Genomic DNA, 16,694 nt, shown 5'->3' with positions numbered 1-16,694 from the left:
TGTTAAGCTCTAGCATTTGGGCATCTCCCAGACTTGAAGGGCGCGCGCGTGTGTGTGATTAATTCTTCTAATAAGGCAGGGGGAGGGAAGCGGAGCTTTGGGGTGCGCACCGGACCTAGGCGTCCAGGTAGTCCCTAGCCCCTCCCGCCACTCCAGTTACCTGCTGGCCCCGGACCCCGCAGGTCTGGCTTGCTCCGCCCCTACTGCCCCCAGGGACAAGAAGCCGGGTTGGGGGGGAGGGGGGAGGGCGTGCTCCGTGCTAGTGCTTGCCCGTCCCTAACTCCGCCCCCAGGCTTGGGGTTGGTGTGGCTCGACTCGCACGGCGCTGCCTCCAGTCACTCGCTAGCTCGGGTGGCTTCAGCTCTCCAGGCGGCCGGCCCCGCAGCCTCAGCCCACCCGGGCCATGACACCGCTGCAGCAACTCCCGACTCGGCGCCCCGATCTCTCGCCGCGGCTCGCTGCTCCTCGCGCCTCGAGGGCTAGCCGCCTCCTGGACCTCCCTCTGCTTCTGCTGCTGCTCCGAGCTGCTACTCCCGCAGCCGCCGCCGCCGTCCCCGCCGCAGCAGCCGGCAGCCACCCCAAGACGAGCCCTCGCATCACCGCAGCCTGGAAAGGTGGGTGCGCGCTGAAGGCGGCAGGAGAGCGCCAGGAGCCAGCGCTGGCTCCCGCTCGCTGCTGGCGCTGACAGGGTCAGTTTGTCAGCCGGGGTCAGTGTATGTCCACGAGTGTGTGTGTGTGTGTGTGTGTGTGTACGCGCGCGCGCGTGGCAGCAAGCAGCAGCAGCTCCTGGCAAGCGCGAGTATGCCTGGATGAGTGTGTCCGAGTGCAGCCATGTGTGTCGGGGTCTAGGTCTGTGTGTGCCCACTGGACATGTAAGTCTGTGTCGGTGTGTGTATCTGCGAGCTGATTGTGTCCATGTATCTATCACTGGATGTGAGTGTAAGTCTGTGTCGGGGTGTGGGTCCATATATGAGAATGCCGGCGTGTGGTCCATATTTGTCGGTGTGTTCCTGTGTCAGAGTGAGAGCCTGTCAGTGTGTGTCTGAATTTGTGGGAGTGTGTGTATATATATATGTGTGTGTGTGTGTGTGTGTGTGTGTGTGTGTGTGTTGCATGCCAGAGCCGCGTTAATGCGGCGGCGATCCCTGGCTGTCTGAGACTGGAGCTCAGTCTACACCGAGACCTGCCCGCAGCCCAAATCTGCAGTGCTTGAGGGGGGAGGGAGGTGGAGAAAAGACTGGAGACGAGAGGATCTCCAAGCGCCCCAACTTCAGCTCACACTCCTGCTGCACCAAGAGCCCTTTCCTGAGACGCTTTCTCCTTAGCCTGAGGGTGACCTGCCCGGACCCCTCCCGCTGTGTTCCGCTGTCCGTAGCTACCGTAGGGTGGTGGGGAGCGTCGTGCAGGGGCGCCGCCGGGCCTGCCTCCAGTAGGCTGCCAGACGGCCGAGCCTGGCCCGGGGGCTGGCGGCCCCAAGCTCTCTTTCCATTCTGGGGCTGCAGAGAGCGTGGCACGCGCTGCTGCCGCCTCTCTCAGCTGCGCCTATTGCAGACCCCGCCTGCCTGCTGGTGTTCCTTCTCTTGTTGCGGGAACAAAGACCCTTCTCGCCCCCTCGCCCCGCCACGTGAGCGGGGGTGCCTGGCTCAGGGCTCCCGGGAGTGTGTGTGGCTGTCTGAGGAAAGGGGGCCAGTCTCCACTCTGTCCTTCAGCTGCACCCCGACTGCCGGGCTGCTCCTCGGGGTGCAGCCCCAGCCCAGTAGGGGTGGGCGGGACAGCGGCCATTGGCCCCCCTCCCCGGTGTGAACCGCTCACTGGGCAAGGGAGCAAAAGGGATTTTGACGGCTCAGGCTCTCTCGTTGAGTCTCTAGACCTATCTTGCTGGTTGAGTCTCCCTCCGGCAGGCTTTCCCGGGGTAGGGGGCCAATTGGTGGCTGGCCTGGGGAGGACATGGCTCCCGGCAGGTGGCAGATAGGATCCTGGGATGCCAGGGCTTTTTTTTTCTTCTTCCTGTTACAGCAGTGCCCGGGAACGGTGCGGGTAAGGGAAGATGGCAACATAAGGCTCTGACATTTGAAAGAGCAGGGTGGTTTTTGGGGCGCATGTTGGAGAAGGAGGAGTAGCGGAGTGCTTGAGCCCTAGAAAATCTCCTTTGTGAACTTGGAGGCCCCTGGCGGATTTTTGAGTCTCGCCTTAGTTTTGTCCTTCCTACAATGGGGACACTGACTGAGAGGTGGAGTCCCGGGCTTGTGGTTTTGAAATGGGAGGGGGTGCCGTTCACTCCCAAATGTCTTTTCTTCTCTTTCCCCTGCAATGCACAAATGCCTCCCCCTACCTGGGTCCAGGGTCTGGCCCAGAAATCTCTCATCCCTGCTGTGGACTGTGGTGCAGCCTGGGGCAAGGTTTCAGTCAGAGCTCTTTGATGTTGGCCAGATTCGCAAAGGAATGCGGAATCCCTGCTGCTAGGCAGGCAGTATCTGGGGCAGGTATTCTTAGCCCGAGGTGGTTGAGGAAAAAAAAATCCCCGAACTGCGGCACTGGGAAGGAAGATGACTTGCTCAAGGTCACACAGCGCATTAATACTGGACTTGCCTGGGTTGGGGGAAGCCTGGAGAGTGGCTGAATGAACCTGGAGGAAATACCAGTCTAGTTTCTAGGTCAGAGCAAGCTAACTGTTCATTCGTTCAACCAGTATCTACTAAAAGCTTATTATGTGCTAAGCATTGAACTAGACGTTGGGGATACAACAAAGTGTACAGGTCCTATTATGAAGAAGCTGATGCCTACTTTGTATCTTAAGGTACCTTCTTTGCCAGTATTGGGAAGGGGGAGGAAAGAGGTAGGGAAGTACAGTGGGAAGAGCACTGGAGCCGGAGTGGACCTGGGGTCCAATTCCAGCTTAATACCTGCGTGACCTTGGGCAAATCACTAACTCCCTTGATGCCTCAGTTTCCCCATCTATAAAAGAGAGAATATTAGATGAAATCTAAGGTCCCTTACAGCTGTACATCTTCGAGTTTATGGTCGTTACAGCCGGGACTGCGGCAAGGAAGGGGGTGGGTGGGTGGGTGGGAGACAGTATTTGACTTACTGAAAGTATGGGAAACAGGGGGAGCAGATACTGCAGGGGAAGAGAGGCAGCTTGTGATCTCAGACCTCTCATCAGGGAGCAAGGCTTCCCCAGGAAATCCCGTGTGTGTGTGTGTGTGTGTGTGTGTGTGTATGTAGAGTCCCAACACACAAATCTTTGGGGCTCAGTTGACACAGCCCCATTGTGCAAAGAGGTCAGGCTGAACTTAAAGGTTGGTGGGGAGGTTTCCACCTCTCTCTGTCCTGCTCAAGACTCTGTCAGAACCCGATGCCTCGTGCCCTCAGTGTCTACATTTTTGTCTATACTCCTCTTGCTCTTTGAGGTGGTGGTAGTCATGGTGGTGGGGAGGGCCTGGATCAAACAGTGTCCTGAGCTCATTCCACTCCTCCCCTCCTCCAAGACTGGAGTTATAAAGTGCTAGGACATGGATGGAGTGAGAAAACAGTTGTGTTGTGGGGCCATATCTATGGGCTCTGCACTTCATCTCCCCCCTGCCATTAGCACTTAGGCGCCCCCCCCCCCATTCTCTGCATTATTGTCCACCTCCCCTATTCCCAGCACTTACCCCTTTCCACCCAGGCCTGACACTCAGCACCTACCCACACTTCTCTCCACATTCCCCAAACTTAGTGGCACTCAGTAGGAGGTACTGCCCCATCCTTCCCCATTCCCTGGCACTTAGCTTTCCTGCCTTATAGGGTCAGGATGGGGGGAGGGGTACGGAAAGTCCATGTTAGGCAGTCAGAGGAAATCCTCTCAGACAGTTTTGAACGTCCCCGGACTTGTTCCCTTTCATCTATCTGTGCCGCTGCATTAAGAGGCTGACTTCAGTTCTCATGGTGTTAGTGGACTACTGGCTCCATCTTCAGACTCCAGAGCTTTCTCAGGATGATGAAAAAGTGATGACTTAGGATTGGGAGATCCTCTGAGGCCCCCCTGCTTGAACCCCAGGCTGGGTGCCATCTGTTCCCAGCTCACTTTCCAGGACTTGGGGAGGGGTCCCCATTATCCAGACCTTGCCACTTGCCCCATCCTCCAGCTGCCTTCAGGAAACCTATGGGGCATATGGCTCCCAGGGCAGGAGTTGGCAATGAACAGGGGTGTGGTGGAGAAGTCCATGGGCCCAGCATCCCCTTTGGCATCAGAAGTATGGCCATCTCATTCCCCATTTCCTGGCCTTCAGCCCTTGCCTTCCTCTGGCAGCTCTGACTCCATCCACACTGCTTCCTCCCTTCCTCCCCCTTCCCCCTCACTAGCTACAATTTTCTTAGAAGGGGTAGCAGTTTGTTGGAGAGGCCCCTATTGAGGGAATGGCCTGAGACAGGGTTATAATTTATGAGTTTTTAAGTTTGGGGAGGAGGGCATTTTTCTACCTAGGCTTACTCCACCACCTGGGGAGAACCCAGATCAGGAAAGTGTGTCAGGAATACTGCCCTTCACAAGTGAGACAAAGAAAGATCAAAACTTAGAGAATTGTATAGGTTAGCCTATTCATTTTTAACAAAGGAGTCAGCTGAGATCTGGAGAGGATGTGACTTGTCCAAGGTCACACAGGGGTAGGAAGGATTTGAACTAAGGTGCTCTAACTCAAGCTTCCTTTTTTCTGGCTAAGATGTTGAGTAATTTCAATTGGTATCTGGACTTAGTCAAGCTATGTCCTTTTTTGGGGCAGGGTAGGGATCAGACAATGGCTAGTGGATTTCCTCTGACTCTTTGTCCCCCAAATATCCTTCAAGTGTAGTATCTTCAACTTCCAAATACAAAATCTTCAGAGGGAAAATATTTTTTATATAAGAAAAAAATAAAAGCCATTATGCAAGAAACAAACAACTAAATTCTTCCTAATGATGGGGGCTGATGAAGAGTGAAGTGGTCTTCCTCAGGTGACAGCCAGTTTCTCTGTAGCTCCTCAGTCACCTGAGGCTGTGGTTTGTGGTAGAGAGAATTCCTTTTCAGGTACAGGTTTGACTGGATGCTCACCGAGCTCCCATCAGACCCTGGGATTCTGCGTCCATAATTCTTGACTCCAAATTCAGCATTCTTCTCAGCACTGATGCTGATACTGATCTAGGGGCTAGGTCAGTCAGTTAATCAGCCAGCATTTCTTAAGGATAGAGTATTGAAGGGGAGGCCCCAATTCCTTTCACAATACTCTCTTTATCTGAACTGTGGCCTCTGACAAGGTGGGGCACTGGACAGGGCACCAGCACATCTGGGTTCTGTTTCTGTTAGCCCTTGAATCTATAATCTTGATTACATCATTTTTCCTTCTCTAGGCCTTGATTTCTCTAGCTATGTAATGGGGAGAATAATGTTTGCCCTGCTCCCCTCCCATGGGTGTTTCTTGTGATGATCCTGAGATAATGGATGGGGAAGTGCATTGGAAGGGAAAAAGGTTATACAAATGTGAGGCTTGTCACTAATGGAGGAGCTGAACAAAGATGCAGGGGTGCAGGACTGAAGCTTTTGAAGGAGGAGTCCCAAAAGGCATGATTTCAGGAGCCTGGAAGGCTCCAAGTCTTCCTTGGCTAAGTAAGGTAGAGTCAGGAGCTGGAAGCCTGCCAGTTTGAGGAAGCTTCTGATCATTCCCATTATTGCAGCCAGCATGGTAGAGAGTACCAGGAGTTCAAAGACTTCAGGTTTGAATGTTGGCTCTGCTAAAAGCATTGTGACCTTGGGCAAGTCAGTCGCCTCTATGAACGTCAGTTTCTTCATCTGTAAAATGAAGGGGTTGGATTCGATACTTTCAAGGTCCTTCCCTGCTTTATGATCTATGAAATTCCTCTCCTCTCTTGCTGAATACTTCTTTGGGAGTGGGAAAAGAGGGAATACCTGGTCTTGGGGCAGAAAGGCCCAGGGAAGTCCACTTCTCCTCCAGGCTAGCATATGGCAGTGAAACCCAGGGCTCTGCCCATCCAGCTGGTCTCTTGGCCCCCTTCATTGGCCCAGATTCTCTCTTGAGGCCAAGCCAATTAACAAGTGTGAATTTGTTTCTGATTTTGGTCACCACAGCTGGGGGAAGGATGATGTCTTATTCCCAGCGGGTGGTGTGGGGGTGGAGGAGGGAAGTTGTTACCCTTCCTCAAACTGAAGTCACTGTTGGGCCTCCCCAAGCATGAGCATTTCCAGTGGAAATCCTCTAGTCCCAAGGGGCTTCATTTGCTCATCTCTTCTGGGAGTGATCTCTGTCCCCACATGATAGGATTCTGTCCCTCTGGGGTGGAAGCCTGACAGTTCCGGAACTGCCAAGTCAGTGGTGGTGGTGGTGGTTGGGGAGGGAATTTTCAGTAATTAGTGACATCTTGTGTGACATCATTGGGGAAGGGGAGGTTGGAAGTCCCCCCTACCTGTGGACTTGGTAGAATAGTCCCCAGGGCCCTTTGGGAGTATCCACTTAGCTCTTGCCAGAAATAATTGCAGCTTCCGTTTCTGTAATCCTGTACAACTCAATGAGGCCTTTCCTTTCAACAACAATTGAAGGTAGAGGGTGCAAGCATTCTCCCCATTTTACAGATGGAGATACTGAGGCTCAGATACAGGAGAGACAAGTGACTTACATACAATGGGTTAGAGTCAAGATTTGAACCCAGGTTCTCTGGTTCTAAATTTAGCATGCCCTGCCTGTTTTCTATCTTTCATCCAAGGAACAAACCCAGCCCAGCTCAGGATTTTTCATTTGCTTGCTGTGTGGCCAAGGATAATCTGAGGTTCACTTCAAATTCTTCAGATATAAAATGAGATTAACCATTCCTGTAGTATCTGAGTTTGAAGATTGAAAGAGATAATGTCTGCAAAACATTTTGCAAACTTTAAAGCATTGTAGAAATGTAAAATATTGCTCTTTCTATTCTCTAATAAAAATCCCAGAATCACAAAATTGGAAAGACCCTAGATGCCACTTAGTAAAATGCATGCATGTACACAAAGTCCCTCTATGACTTACCCTCTAAGTGGTCATCTTGCTTCCAGTGGGGGAATCCACTCCCTTCTCAAACAGCCTGTTCACTTTCAGGATAGCTCATGCTGTGAGGAAATTCCGCTCATTCATCTAGAGCTGGAAGGGACTGTAGAATCCATTTGGTCCACTCCCTCATTTTTCCTTTGAGGAAACTGAGGTCACACAGAAAGTAAGGAGCAGAGAGAGCCAGGATTGGAACCTGGGACTTTCAAGTCCAAATCTGCCATTCTTCCACTGTATCCCATGCTTCTCAGCTTTTCTTGGTTAGCTGGGTGCCATAGTAATTAGAAAGCTGTATTCAAATCCTCCTTCAGACATTTATTAGCTGTGTGACCCTGGTTAAGTCACTTACCCTCTGTCTGCCTCAGTTTCCTCATCTGTAAAAGGATTAGAGAACAATACAGGAAAGTGTGAGATCAAGGAGCTAAAGGAGATCAGAAAAGAGGAAGATACATTGACAAAGTAATCAAGGAAGACTTCTAAGGAGGTGCAAGGGAGCTGGGGATAACTGTTGGGATATGGCACCATAGAAGCTGGAGATGGAAGGGGCCTTAATAGGTTATCTGGTCTGATCCCATCTTTCTGCAGATGGGGAAACTGAGGTTCAGAGAGGTTAAGTGACTTGTCCATGGTCGCACAGCTAGTAGAGGGAGGATCTGAACCTAGGCCCTTTGATTTCACAGTGGGGGCTCTTATCTACTATATCACAGGCTTCTGTCCCTTAGCCTCCCCCCTCTAAGCAAGAGGAAACAAGGAGGTGGAATTGTTACATATAGGATTCTTCTTCTCACCTCAGAACACATAGGAAATATCCAGGCCCATACGCAGGACAGAAAGGACAGCCCTTCTCCTTAGAGGGGGACATAGAGCCTTTCTTGCAGACCGTGGGTCTTTGACTAATCCTGCGGCCTCATTCCTGCCACACCAGGCCTTGTGAACATCCTCTACCCTCAGCCCCCTTCCACCCTCTTCCATGATCCTAATCTTCCTGAGCTGGCATTTTTGCCTCCTCTCCTTATCATTCTCTACCCCTCCCCTCCTAAACTGGACAGACTGGGGTGTGTTACAAGAGAGAGTTCATACTTCCCCTTGCCTTCTCTGAAATTACCCATGGTTTGTTAGAGAAGGCATTTCCCCTTCTTTTGATTTCCTCATGTAGTATTTTGCACATGGGACTTTAACATGTTCTTGGCTTCTCAATAGGGGACAGATTCCCTTTGTCACACGTGGAGCGCCCGGGTCCATGTATTGGGGCACGCAGGGGATGGGCAGGTTCCTAAAGGGTCAACCATGGAGCCTCTAGTTCCACCCCTCACTCCTATCTTCATGGCCATTGCCCCTTCTCCCATGCAAATCAGTTTTGAGAAAGAAAATCACATAATTTGCGCTATTTCCACATGCATCTCTTTGTCTCCTTCCAATTCACACTAAAGAACCCCAACATTTCCCTATAGTAAGTATGCCTGGTATTGCTCCATCCCCTATCTTCCCAATCACTTCTAAGAAAAAACAGAAAACAACGGGAATATAGACAGGCAAGGCAAACTTGGGATTGGTTCCCTCAAAGGTCATGGGATCATCCGTGAGTGGGAAGGGACCTTACTCATTTTGACCAACTCCTTTTAAGTTGATGAGACTGACACCCAAGATAGTTTTGTGACTTCCACAAGATCACACAGATACTAAATGGCAGAGCTGAGTTTGGAACTCACGTCCTGTGGCTCCAGAATCATATATCTCTTGTTGCATGGTTTTTAATTTTTTTAAATTTTTGACCCTGGGCTTCTCAGGTGTCTCAGAAAATAGTCCTTGACCAATCTCTGTTTCCACATATCTCCCCCTATCACTTCCCCTCAGTTGTTAGCTCATGTTACTAAAGGTATTGGAAGTGTTCTTCCTCTTTCCCAGCCCCTCCCTTCATGTCCGAGGAAACTTTGTGCCTTTTTTTCACTCTCTTTTCTCTGCTGGGTCTTCTCTCCTCTCTCAGCCTCTCAGTGTTGCCCTTCCTCTGGGGCTTAGCTTGTCTCATCTGCTCTAGGAAGACTGCCCGGATGTTTCCAGTTAGGAACAATCCTTTTCTCTGGCTTTACATAGCACTTTGTATGCCCCATATAGGTGGATCCATGATCATATCAGTGTGGATACCTCCTCCACTGGTGCAGGTTACAATCTATCTATCCACTGCCCTCCCATCTAGTGCCATTTTTGTCCATGCTTTGCTGTAGATCTGGACAAAGTGCTGGAGCTTCCTTGGGAACTCTGTGTATGATAAATTAAATTAAAATTAGTAAGCAGGTGCTTAATAAATGCTTTTTGGATTGGGAAGGACTGCAGTGGATTGGAGGCTTTCTTCTAGTTCTTACACAATCCCAGTTCCAAACTCAGGCTGTCCATCTGTTAGCTCTTGCTTTAGCTCCGTGGCCTCCTTTTTTGTCCTTGGCTCTGCCTTTTGCTTCAGTTTTTAAGTACAAGTCATGGTTGGTAACTCATTGCAGTCTGCTTACCCCACCCTTGGGGTCACCTGCAATTCTGATTCTTTTGAGCTCACGTTGATATCATATGGCATTACTGGTATAATATTGATATTGAGGAAGATGAGCTTTTGTGTCAGGGAGCAGCTTAATATCAGTGACAGTGCTGCTTTCCCAAATGGGATCCAGCCTTATCTCTTTTTTATTCAAGTCAAGGCATAGTTTATTGTCCATCTCCAGTGCCTGTCTGATTCAATTCAATAAACATTTATGAAGGCAGTATAGAATAGTGGCTAGACACTAGACTTTTTGTTAGAATTTGCTCAAATTCTATCTTACTGTCTGTGTGGGCCTGGGGAAGTCATTTAAACTCTCTGCCTCATCTATAAAATGAAGGGGATGGATTCAATGCCCCCTAAATCCCTATTATGTGCCAGTGCTGGGTTAGGTACTTGGGATACAAAGTCAAAAAACAAAATAGTCACCACGTTTAATACATGTTATTGATTGACTGAAGGAGCTTCTAGTCTCATTGGATGTGAAAGACTTATCTCTTGATGGACTAACTCAATGGGTCACCCATCCAACTGAGTGCCCATAATCTGGGAAATATGCATTTTTACTCCACTTTGTTTTTCTTGTATGAATAGCTAAGGTGGTCTCTTTCAGGTGATCGTTGATCTCATTGACAAGGCCTGGTAGTGTTCCAGGCTTGATATAGTCAGGATGATTACATCTCCAGAAGTACCTGGAAAGCCTCATTCCTGATAGGGAATTGATCTTTTAATTGGACTTTGCACAGGAAATCCTCCACAGCAAGTACCTCGGATTAGTGCAGGTCTTCTTGTTTGAAGTCTAGGTAGATACTGATGCTCATCGCTTGGAAGCACGAAGTTAGATCACCCCTGTTACACCTGTCCCAGAAGATGTGTGCGTGTTCTTTACATGTTGTAGAGACATCTTGTTGGAGGAGGGCCTTTGAGGTTGTATTTGAGTTGAATCAAATGTTCTTTTGTAGATGACGGACAATAAGTAAAGTAGGATTTTCTCTTTTCTACACCTTTCAGTTAGTTGTGTGTTTGTGAAGACATGGTCTACTACTGAAAATTGATGGCAAAAGTCTGCCTGTTCCTTCGTATATGTGTATGTATATGTATATGTATATGTATATGTATATGTATATGTATATGTATATGTATATGTATATGTATATGTATATATATGTGTGTGTGTGTGTGTGTGTGTGTGTGTGTGTGTGTGTGTGTGTATGTATATATATATATATATAAATATTTGGTTTTTGGTGAGGCAGCCGGGGTTAAGTGACTTGCCCAGGGTCACACAGCTAGTAAGTGTCAAGTGTCTGAGGCCGAATATAATTTAATTTTCTTTTTTTTTTTTTAGGCAATTGGGGTTAGGTGACTTGCCCAAGGTCACACAGCTAGTAAGTGTCAAGTGTTTGGTGTGAGGCCAGATTTGAACTCAGGTCCTCCTGACTCCAAGGCTAGAGCTCTATCCACTGCACCACTTAGCTCCTTCTTATATTTTCATTAAGGATACCTTAATACAGCAATCGATCATTATCATAAAGATTTGATAGAGATTAGAGAGGAGGTGTATTGGATGGTAGATGCTGACACCTTGGTTACGTTTTCGGGGCTTGGTGGTGATAATACTGTTTATAATCTACTCTTTTGGAATCTTCCCTTCTTTGAAATATCTTGAAAATTGATCCCCAAATGACTTAAAAATTTCATCCTCAGGAGCCTTCCAACTCTGTCCAAAGTGTTCATGGTGTATGGATGTGCACCTTTTGACTAGTTAACCAGCTTTTGCTTTATTTCATTTCTTGATCACAAACCAAGTTTTCCAACATGGTTTTGGTTGTACATAATGTTGACTTAGAATAGATTTCCTTTTCAAGTACTTTATAGAATTTCTTTACTCCATTTTCTGCACCAGATGTTGGCACATTGGTGACAATTATTTTCATGATGGTCTGCTTCATGCTTAGGTTCTTGGTGAGGACTAAAAGGGTACATGGCCAAGTGTTCCATGGAACAATATTCCTTGTTGCTTTTTGGCATACAGTAAAATGTGGATGAAATGCAGGCTTGTTCTGCTTGTTCTCAGAAGGCAGAAATAGGAGCAATAGGTAGGAGTTGCAAATTGGCAGATTTAGACCTTATATAAGTCAATCAGTCAATCAACTAGCATTTATTAAGATTCTACTATACCCCAGATGCTGGGGATGCTGAGACAGCATCAAAATGGTCCTTGGCTTTAAGGAGCTCACATCTTTATGGGAGGGGAATAGAAGGTACAACTTCCTAATGATCAGAACTGTTCCAAAGGGCAATGATCCATCTTAGAAGGTAGTGAACTGTCTCTCACTAGAGGTCCTCAAGAAGAGTATGGTTGATCACTTGCTAAGAATGTTAGAATAGGTACAGGGTTTGGACCAGGCACCTTTCAAGGTCCTTCCTTCTTGGATATTCTGTAACTATTCTATCTCCTTTATGTGTCTCCTGAGAAACACCCCTGAGTTGTCTTTTCATGGAGGTACAACCTGTTTACATCTTCTGGCTTAATTTCTAACAAAAGGATCAATATTATGGAGGTGGTTCATTTCTTCTGGCAGTGTGTCTACTCAGTGGTTGGCCACAAATCACATATTTAAGAGTGTTAACATTTCAGTTAATGTTTATAGGTGAGTCTAATAATAATGATGATGATAATGTTAGTACTAATGATATCTGACATGTATCACTCTTAAAGTTTTGCAAAGTACTTGGCATTATATTGTCTCAGTTGACCCACTGTGAGGTAGGTGCTATTATTATATCCACTTTAGAGATGAGGAAATAGGGGTTCAAAAGTGGTCAAATGCTTACCCAGCTTGGTGTCAGAGACAGGATTTGAACCCAGGTCTTCTGGACCAGTCCAGCACTCTAACCACTATGCTATGCTGCTTTCTTAGTTCAAAACTAGTGTGATTCTTGGGGTTCTCTCCTTTTTGCACCATTCTATCAGGGTCACTTTGGAAGTGGAAGGGGGCTGCATAAGACTTAAAATGATTTTGTATTTTTATTAGTTTCCTGGGTTCTTATGGTAGGGGGAGAGAGAGAGAGAGAGAGAGAGAGAGAGAGAGAGAGAGAGAGAGAGAGAGAGAGAGAGAGAGAGAGAGAGAGACAAAGACAGCCAGAGAAGAAGAGAGGAGAGAGAGACAAAAAGAGGGAGAGAGGGAAAGAGAGAGACACAGAGAAGGAGGGACAGCGAGACAGAGAGAGAGAGAGAGAGAGAGAGAGAGAGAGAGAGAGAGAGAGAGAGAGAGAGAGAGAGAGAGAGAGAGATCATTTAGTGGCTAGCCTTCTGGCAAGAAACCCCTCTGCCCGTAGGCTGTTGGGCAGCAGCAGCTAAATCTGTCCTGGGGACCATTATTTCTCTGATGCCCTTATTATAGCCTGTTCTGCACTATAGCTATTGGATAATTATGGCATCAGATTGCATACTTGCCCATGTGTTTTATCCCCTGCTCTCTCGCCCCATCCCTCCCAATCTCCTGGCCACTCCATGGGAGCAGGGAGCAGCATCTTTCTTGGTTCCTAGCACAGTGTCTATATACAGGAGCTGCTTACTAAATGACTGATGGATGAATGAGTGAATGTATGAACAGATTTGGGCACAAAGTAAATGTCTTTTTGCATAGGGTTAAACCCAATACATTCCTCCTAAGAAGCTTGATGCCTGAGGTCGTCTTGGAGTGGGAAGAAGCTGGGAGCTCCTGCCTTCAACTTGCACCCCACTCCCCCAAGGTCCCTTCCCTACCTCAGTAGGTATGGTATAAGGGAACTGTCTTTTACCCTGCTGGAGTGCTCTTTCCAAGGTCACGTCTTCTTCCTGCCTAACTGTTTGGTGTTTTTATGGGAGAGTGCAGTGCCCTGTTTTCTCCAAGGAGAGAAGACTGGTGTCAAGGTCAAGGTGAAGGAATGTGTCTGGGGTTATCAAGCCTGAGGGAGGGGCATAGGGAGAATTTAGCCTCCTAGAGCCTATCATTATTAATACCAAGCAGCTTTTTGCTGCTCCTCTGATTAATCCAGGTTTAACACATCAGAACCATCTGGTCATTAGCCAGGCTTGTCAGCAATCTCCCAAGGCTTAAGGGATGGGCCTCTCTTGGTTATGTAGTGGATGCCCAGATGGACTGACCACCTTCTGGAGTAATACTGGGGAATCACAGTGATCTATGAAATTCTGTAGATTTACTGAGTGCTGCCTGTGTGCCTAGCCCTGTGTCAGGCCCCAGTGGGGAAAAAGGAGAAGACATAGACTCTGTCTGTCCTTTCCGAGCTCCCATTCTGGTTGGGCTGACAAGACTAACCCACCTGGAACAGAGAACACCATCAAGGAGGATGGCCATGGGAAGCCATGAAAGAGGAGTTTGGATGGGTAGGGTGAAATCAGATTGTGGAGGGCCTTGAATGCCAACAGAGGAGTAGAGACTTGAAATACTGGGCAGCAGGGATCCACTAGGGTTCATGAGTTATCCTGACCAAGAATATGGTTGGGGTAGAAATTGAGCTGTTCCCAATAGGGGATGGTAATTATTCAATTCAACATACATTTATTAAGCACTTATTGTATGCAGAATACTCTGTTAGACCCCAGGGAAAAAGCAATGTTTAGATAAGACAGGGTTCTTGCCCTCATGGAGCTCATGGTCTAGTAAGGAAATAGGACACAGATACAAATAATTTTAATGCATAATGATATATGTTGAGTGTACCCAAGAGGCAGAAGAAAAGTACTATGTGATCTGGGAAAGATGTGGTTGGGGAAATGGAGGAAATTCAGTATTGGCTGAGGACATCAAGACTTCCTTTAAGGTATTTGAATTGAGTTTCAAAGGTGAGATCAGTGGAGGAAGAAGAGGTAAGGGAAAGAGGAGCCCTGGGAAGAGCCTGGGCAAATGTCTATAACATGTAGGGTGTGCGTAGAGAAAAATAATCATTGAGCTTGGGTGAGATGTGGGGTATGTGGAGAGGAATAGCTTGAGTGAGAGAGGTGGAGGGGTGGAGTGGAATTGTGCCAGGTCACAGAGGGTTTTGATCATCAGCCTAAGTAATCAGAACTTTATTCAGTAGGCAATAGGGAGCTTGAGTAGAGGAGAGACATAGTGGGAACCATATTGGATTGGAAGAGAAAAATAATGGTGGAAGGAAGACCTATTATGAAGATATTGCTGTAGTCCAATCAGATGCTAATGGATGTCTCCACCAGGGCCAGCACCCCCAGGATCCCATCTCCTGCTGCATTTTTCCTTCCTCACCTAATCCCTGTAGCGCAGGAGCCATTCCCTCTGCAGCATGGGCCATGTCTTTTGACCTGACTGTAGCTATGGTCAAGCTAACCCCAGCACCAATGCCACCAACTGCTGCACCAACCTCATGGTTTTTGCCCAAGGTGAAAGAATTCCTAGTTACGTCTCAGTCTGAGTCCTCTTTGTACAAGTATAATCGAAGTCATGTGAGTAAATGAGATTGGCAAGGGAGAGAATGTGGGGTGGGGACAGAACTTTGGCAAACCCCATCTTAGGGAGTGGGGAAGAGAGGGGAAGAGGGAAGAGCCAGTGAAAGAGGGAGGAAATTCAGAGAACTGGGGGTTAGGACTCAGCGATATTAGAAAACAGAGCAGGGTAGCACCCTTCCCCCTCCCCCTCGTGTTTACTACCATATTTACTGTCTCAGATAGCTATGGCTCCCTTTGCCAGGGACAGGAACATCCCGGTGATGTGACAGACCTCCAGAAGCGTTAATGTAATCAGTACTAGCCAAGGACCAACGTTCCCTTCTGTGGATGAGACCCTCCTCTCCCTCTTCTCCCCCACCCCTGCTCAGCCCCCCCATCACACAGGGTTGCCGTGGCAATCACTGGCTCCCTTTGAATGTTCCTCCTTCTCTGTATTTGTTTTGTCTCCTCTGCCAGAGCCATGGACTTGTTTATCTTTTGGGCGTATGTTCTTGGGAGACTCCGATCTATTCTTAATACTCACAACAACCAAATATTATTGTTCCCATTGGCAGTCGGAACTTTGACCTTGTCAATAAGTCCAACAAATGTACCAGCTTACTCCTAATCTTGGCCCCCTCCCAGAGGCAGGCGTACTACAGGCACATACAGAAAGAAATGCTTGGAAACACCCCACGGTTTGGTGCATGGAACTGTTACACACACGCACTCACCCATGTGCACCCATGTATGGGAGGCCTCTACACTTGTACATACACACATACGGGCACCCAGAGGAAGCTGGGTACACACAAATGTATTTGTGTACAATACACCTACAGAAACGTGTTCAGGTGGTGTACGCGCTCAAACACATATTGTTTGCATGCACATGCGAATGTGTCTCTATACACATGCACCCATACAGAATGTATGCATCTATGTATACATGGTCACACAATGCAGCCATGCAAGCCACGAAGATACACACATATGGGTACACAAAACACAAGAGCTCTTACAACACATGCACACACTTATGTATTTATATGCCCATACAACACCCCTTTATGATACATGCATGCCTCTCTACACAAGGACGTGTGGATCTGCCTCTATGTGTCTGCAGGTGCTTATATACACTTGGGCCATTTCTTTAAAGCCTGCCACATCTTTCTCACAACTTCAGACAACAGAGGCAGGGGCCCCAAAGCAGCCAGTTTGAGCAAGTCACTTCCCTTCTACAAACCTGAGCTTCCTTTTCTGTGAAATGACCCCGGTTGAATTTCATAATCTCTAAGGCTTCTTCTACCTTTGACATTCTTTGAAGGCTGTGCTTAATTTCCTGCTATTGCCGTCACTGCCCATGGTTGCTGATCAGTGGCTGACCTGGCTGCTCTGTTTCTCACTTACCCATAAAATCTCTTGGCTTCTTCTGGAGGCCCTGGGATGGGGTCGGTTGCTGCCCTGAGGTCTTAACGTTCCTCTGGTATTCCTCCAGAAGAATGGGTGCTTGACTGCCAGTAGACACCTTCCCCACTCCCTGTAGCTACCCCAGACCTTTCTTCAGTCAGCATCTTCTGAAATGCCCAGCTCTTCTTTTTCTTCAGGCTATTTTCCCTCTCCCATCTCCACCCTGTCATGCCTGGTTGGCACAAATTCTCCGCCT

At 48.0% G+C, this 16,694-nt stretch overlaps 1 protein-coding gene across 1 annotated transcript in view; it reads left to right on the top strand.

The window, feature by feature from the left end:
* The first annotated feature begins 307 nt into the window (after window positions 1–307).
* Window positions 308–16,694, top strand: part of SEMA7A (semaphorin 7A (JohnMiltonHagen blood group)) — a 65,768-nt gene continuing 49,381 nt past the window's right edge. Inside the window, exon 1 of the mRNA XM_020994600.2 lies at window positions 308–614. Within this exon, the coding sequence (XP_020850259.1) occupies window positions 404–614 (211 nt within the window). The 5' untranslated portion in view covers window positions 308–403. The remainder of the gene's footprint in view (window positions 615–16,694) is intronic.

Source organism: Phascolarctos cinereus, unplaced genomic scaffold (assembly GCF_003287225.1).
Source record: "Phascolarctos cinereus isolate Bilbo 61053 unplaced genomic scaffold, phaCin_HiC Scaffold_3;HRSCAF=262, whole genome shotgun sequence".
Classification (NCBI taxonomy): domain Eukaryota; kingdom Metazoa; phylum Chordata; class Mammalia; order Diprotodontia; family Phascolarctidae; genus Phascolarctos; species Phascolarctos cinereus.
This window is presented reverse-complemented; position numbering and strand designations above follow the sequence as displayed.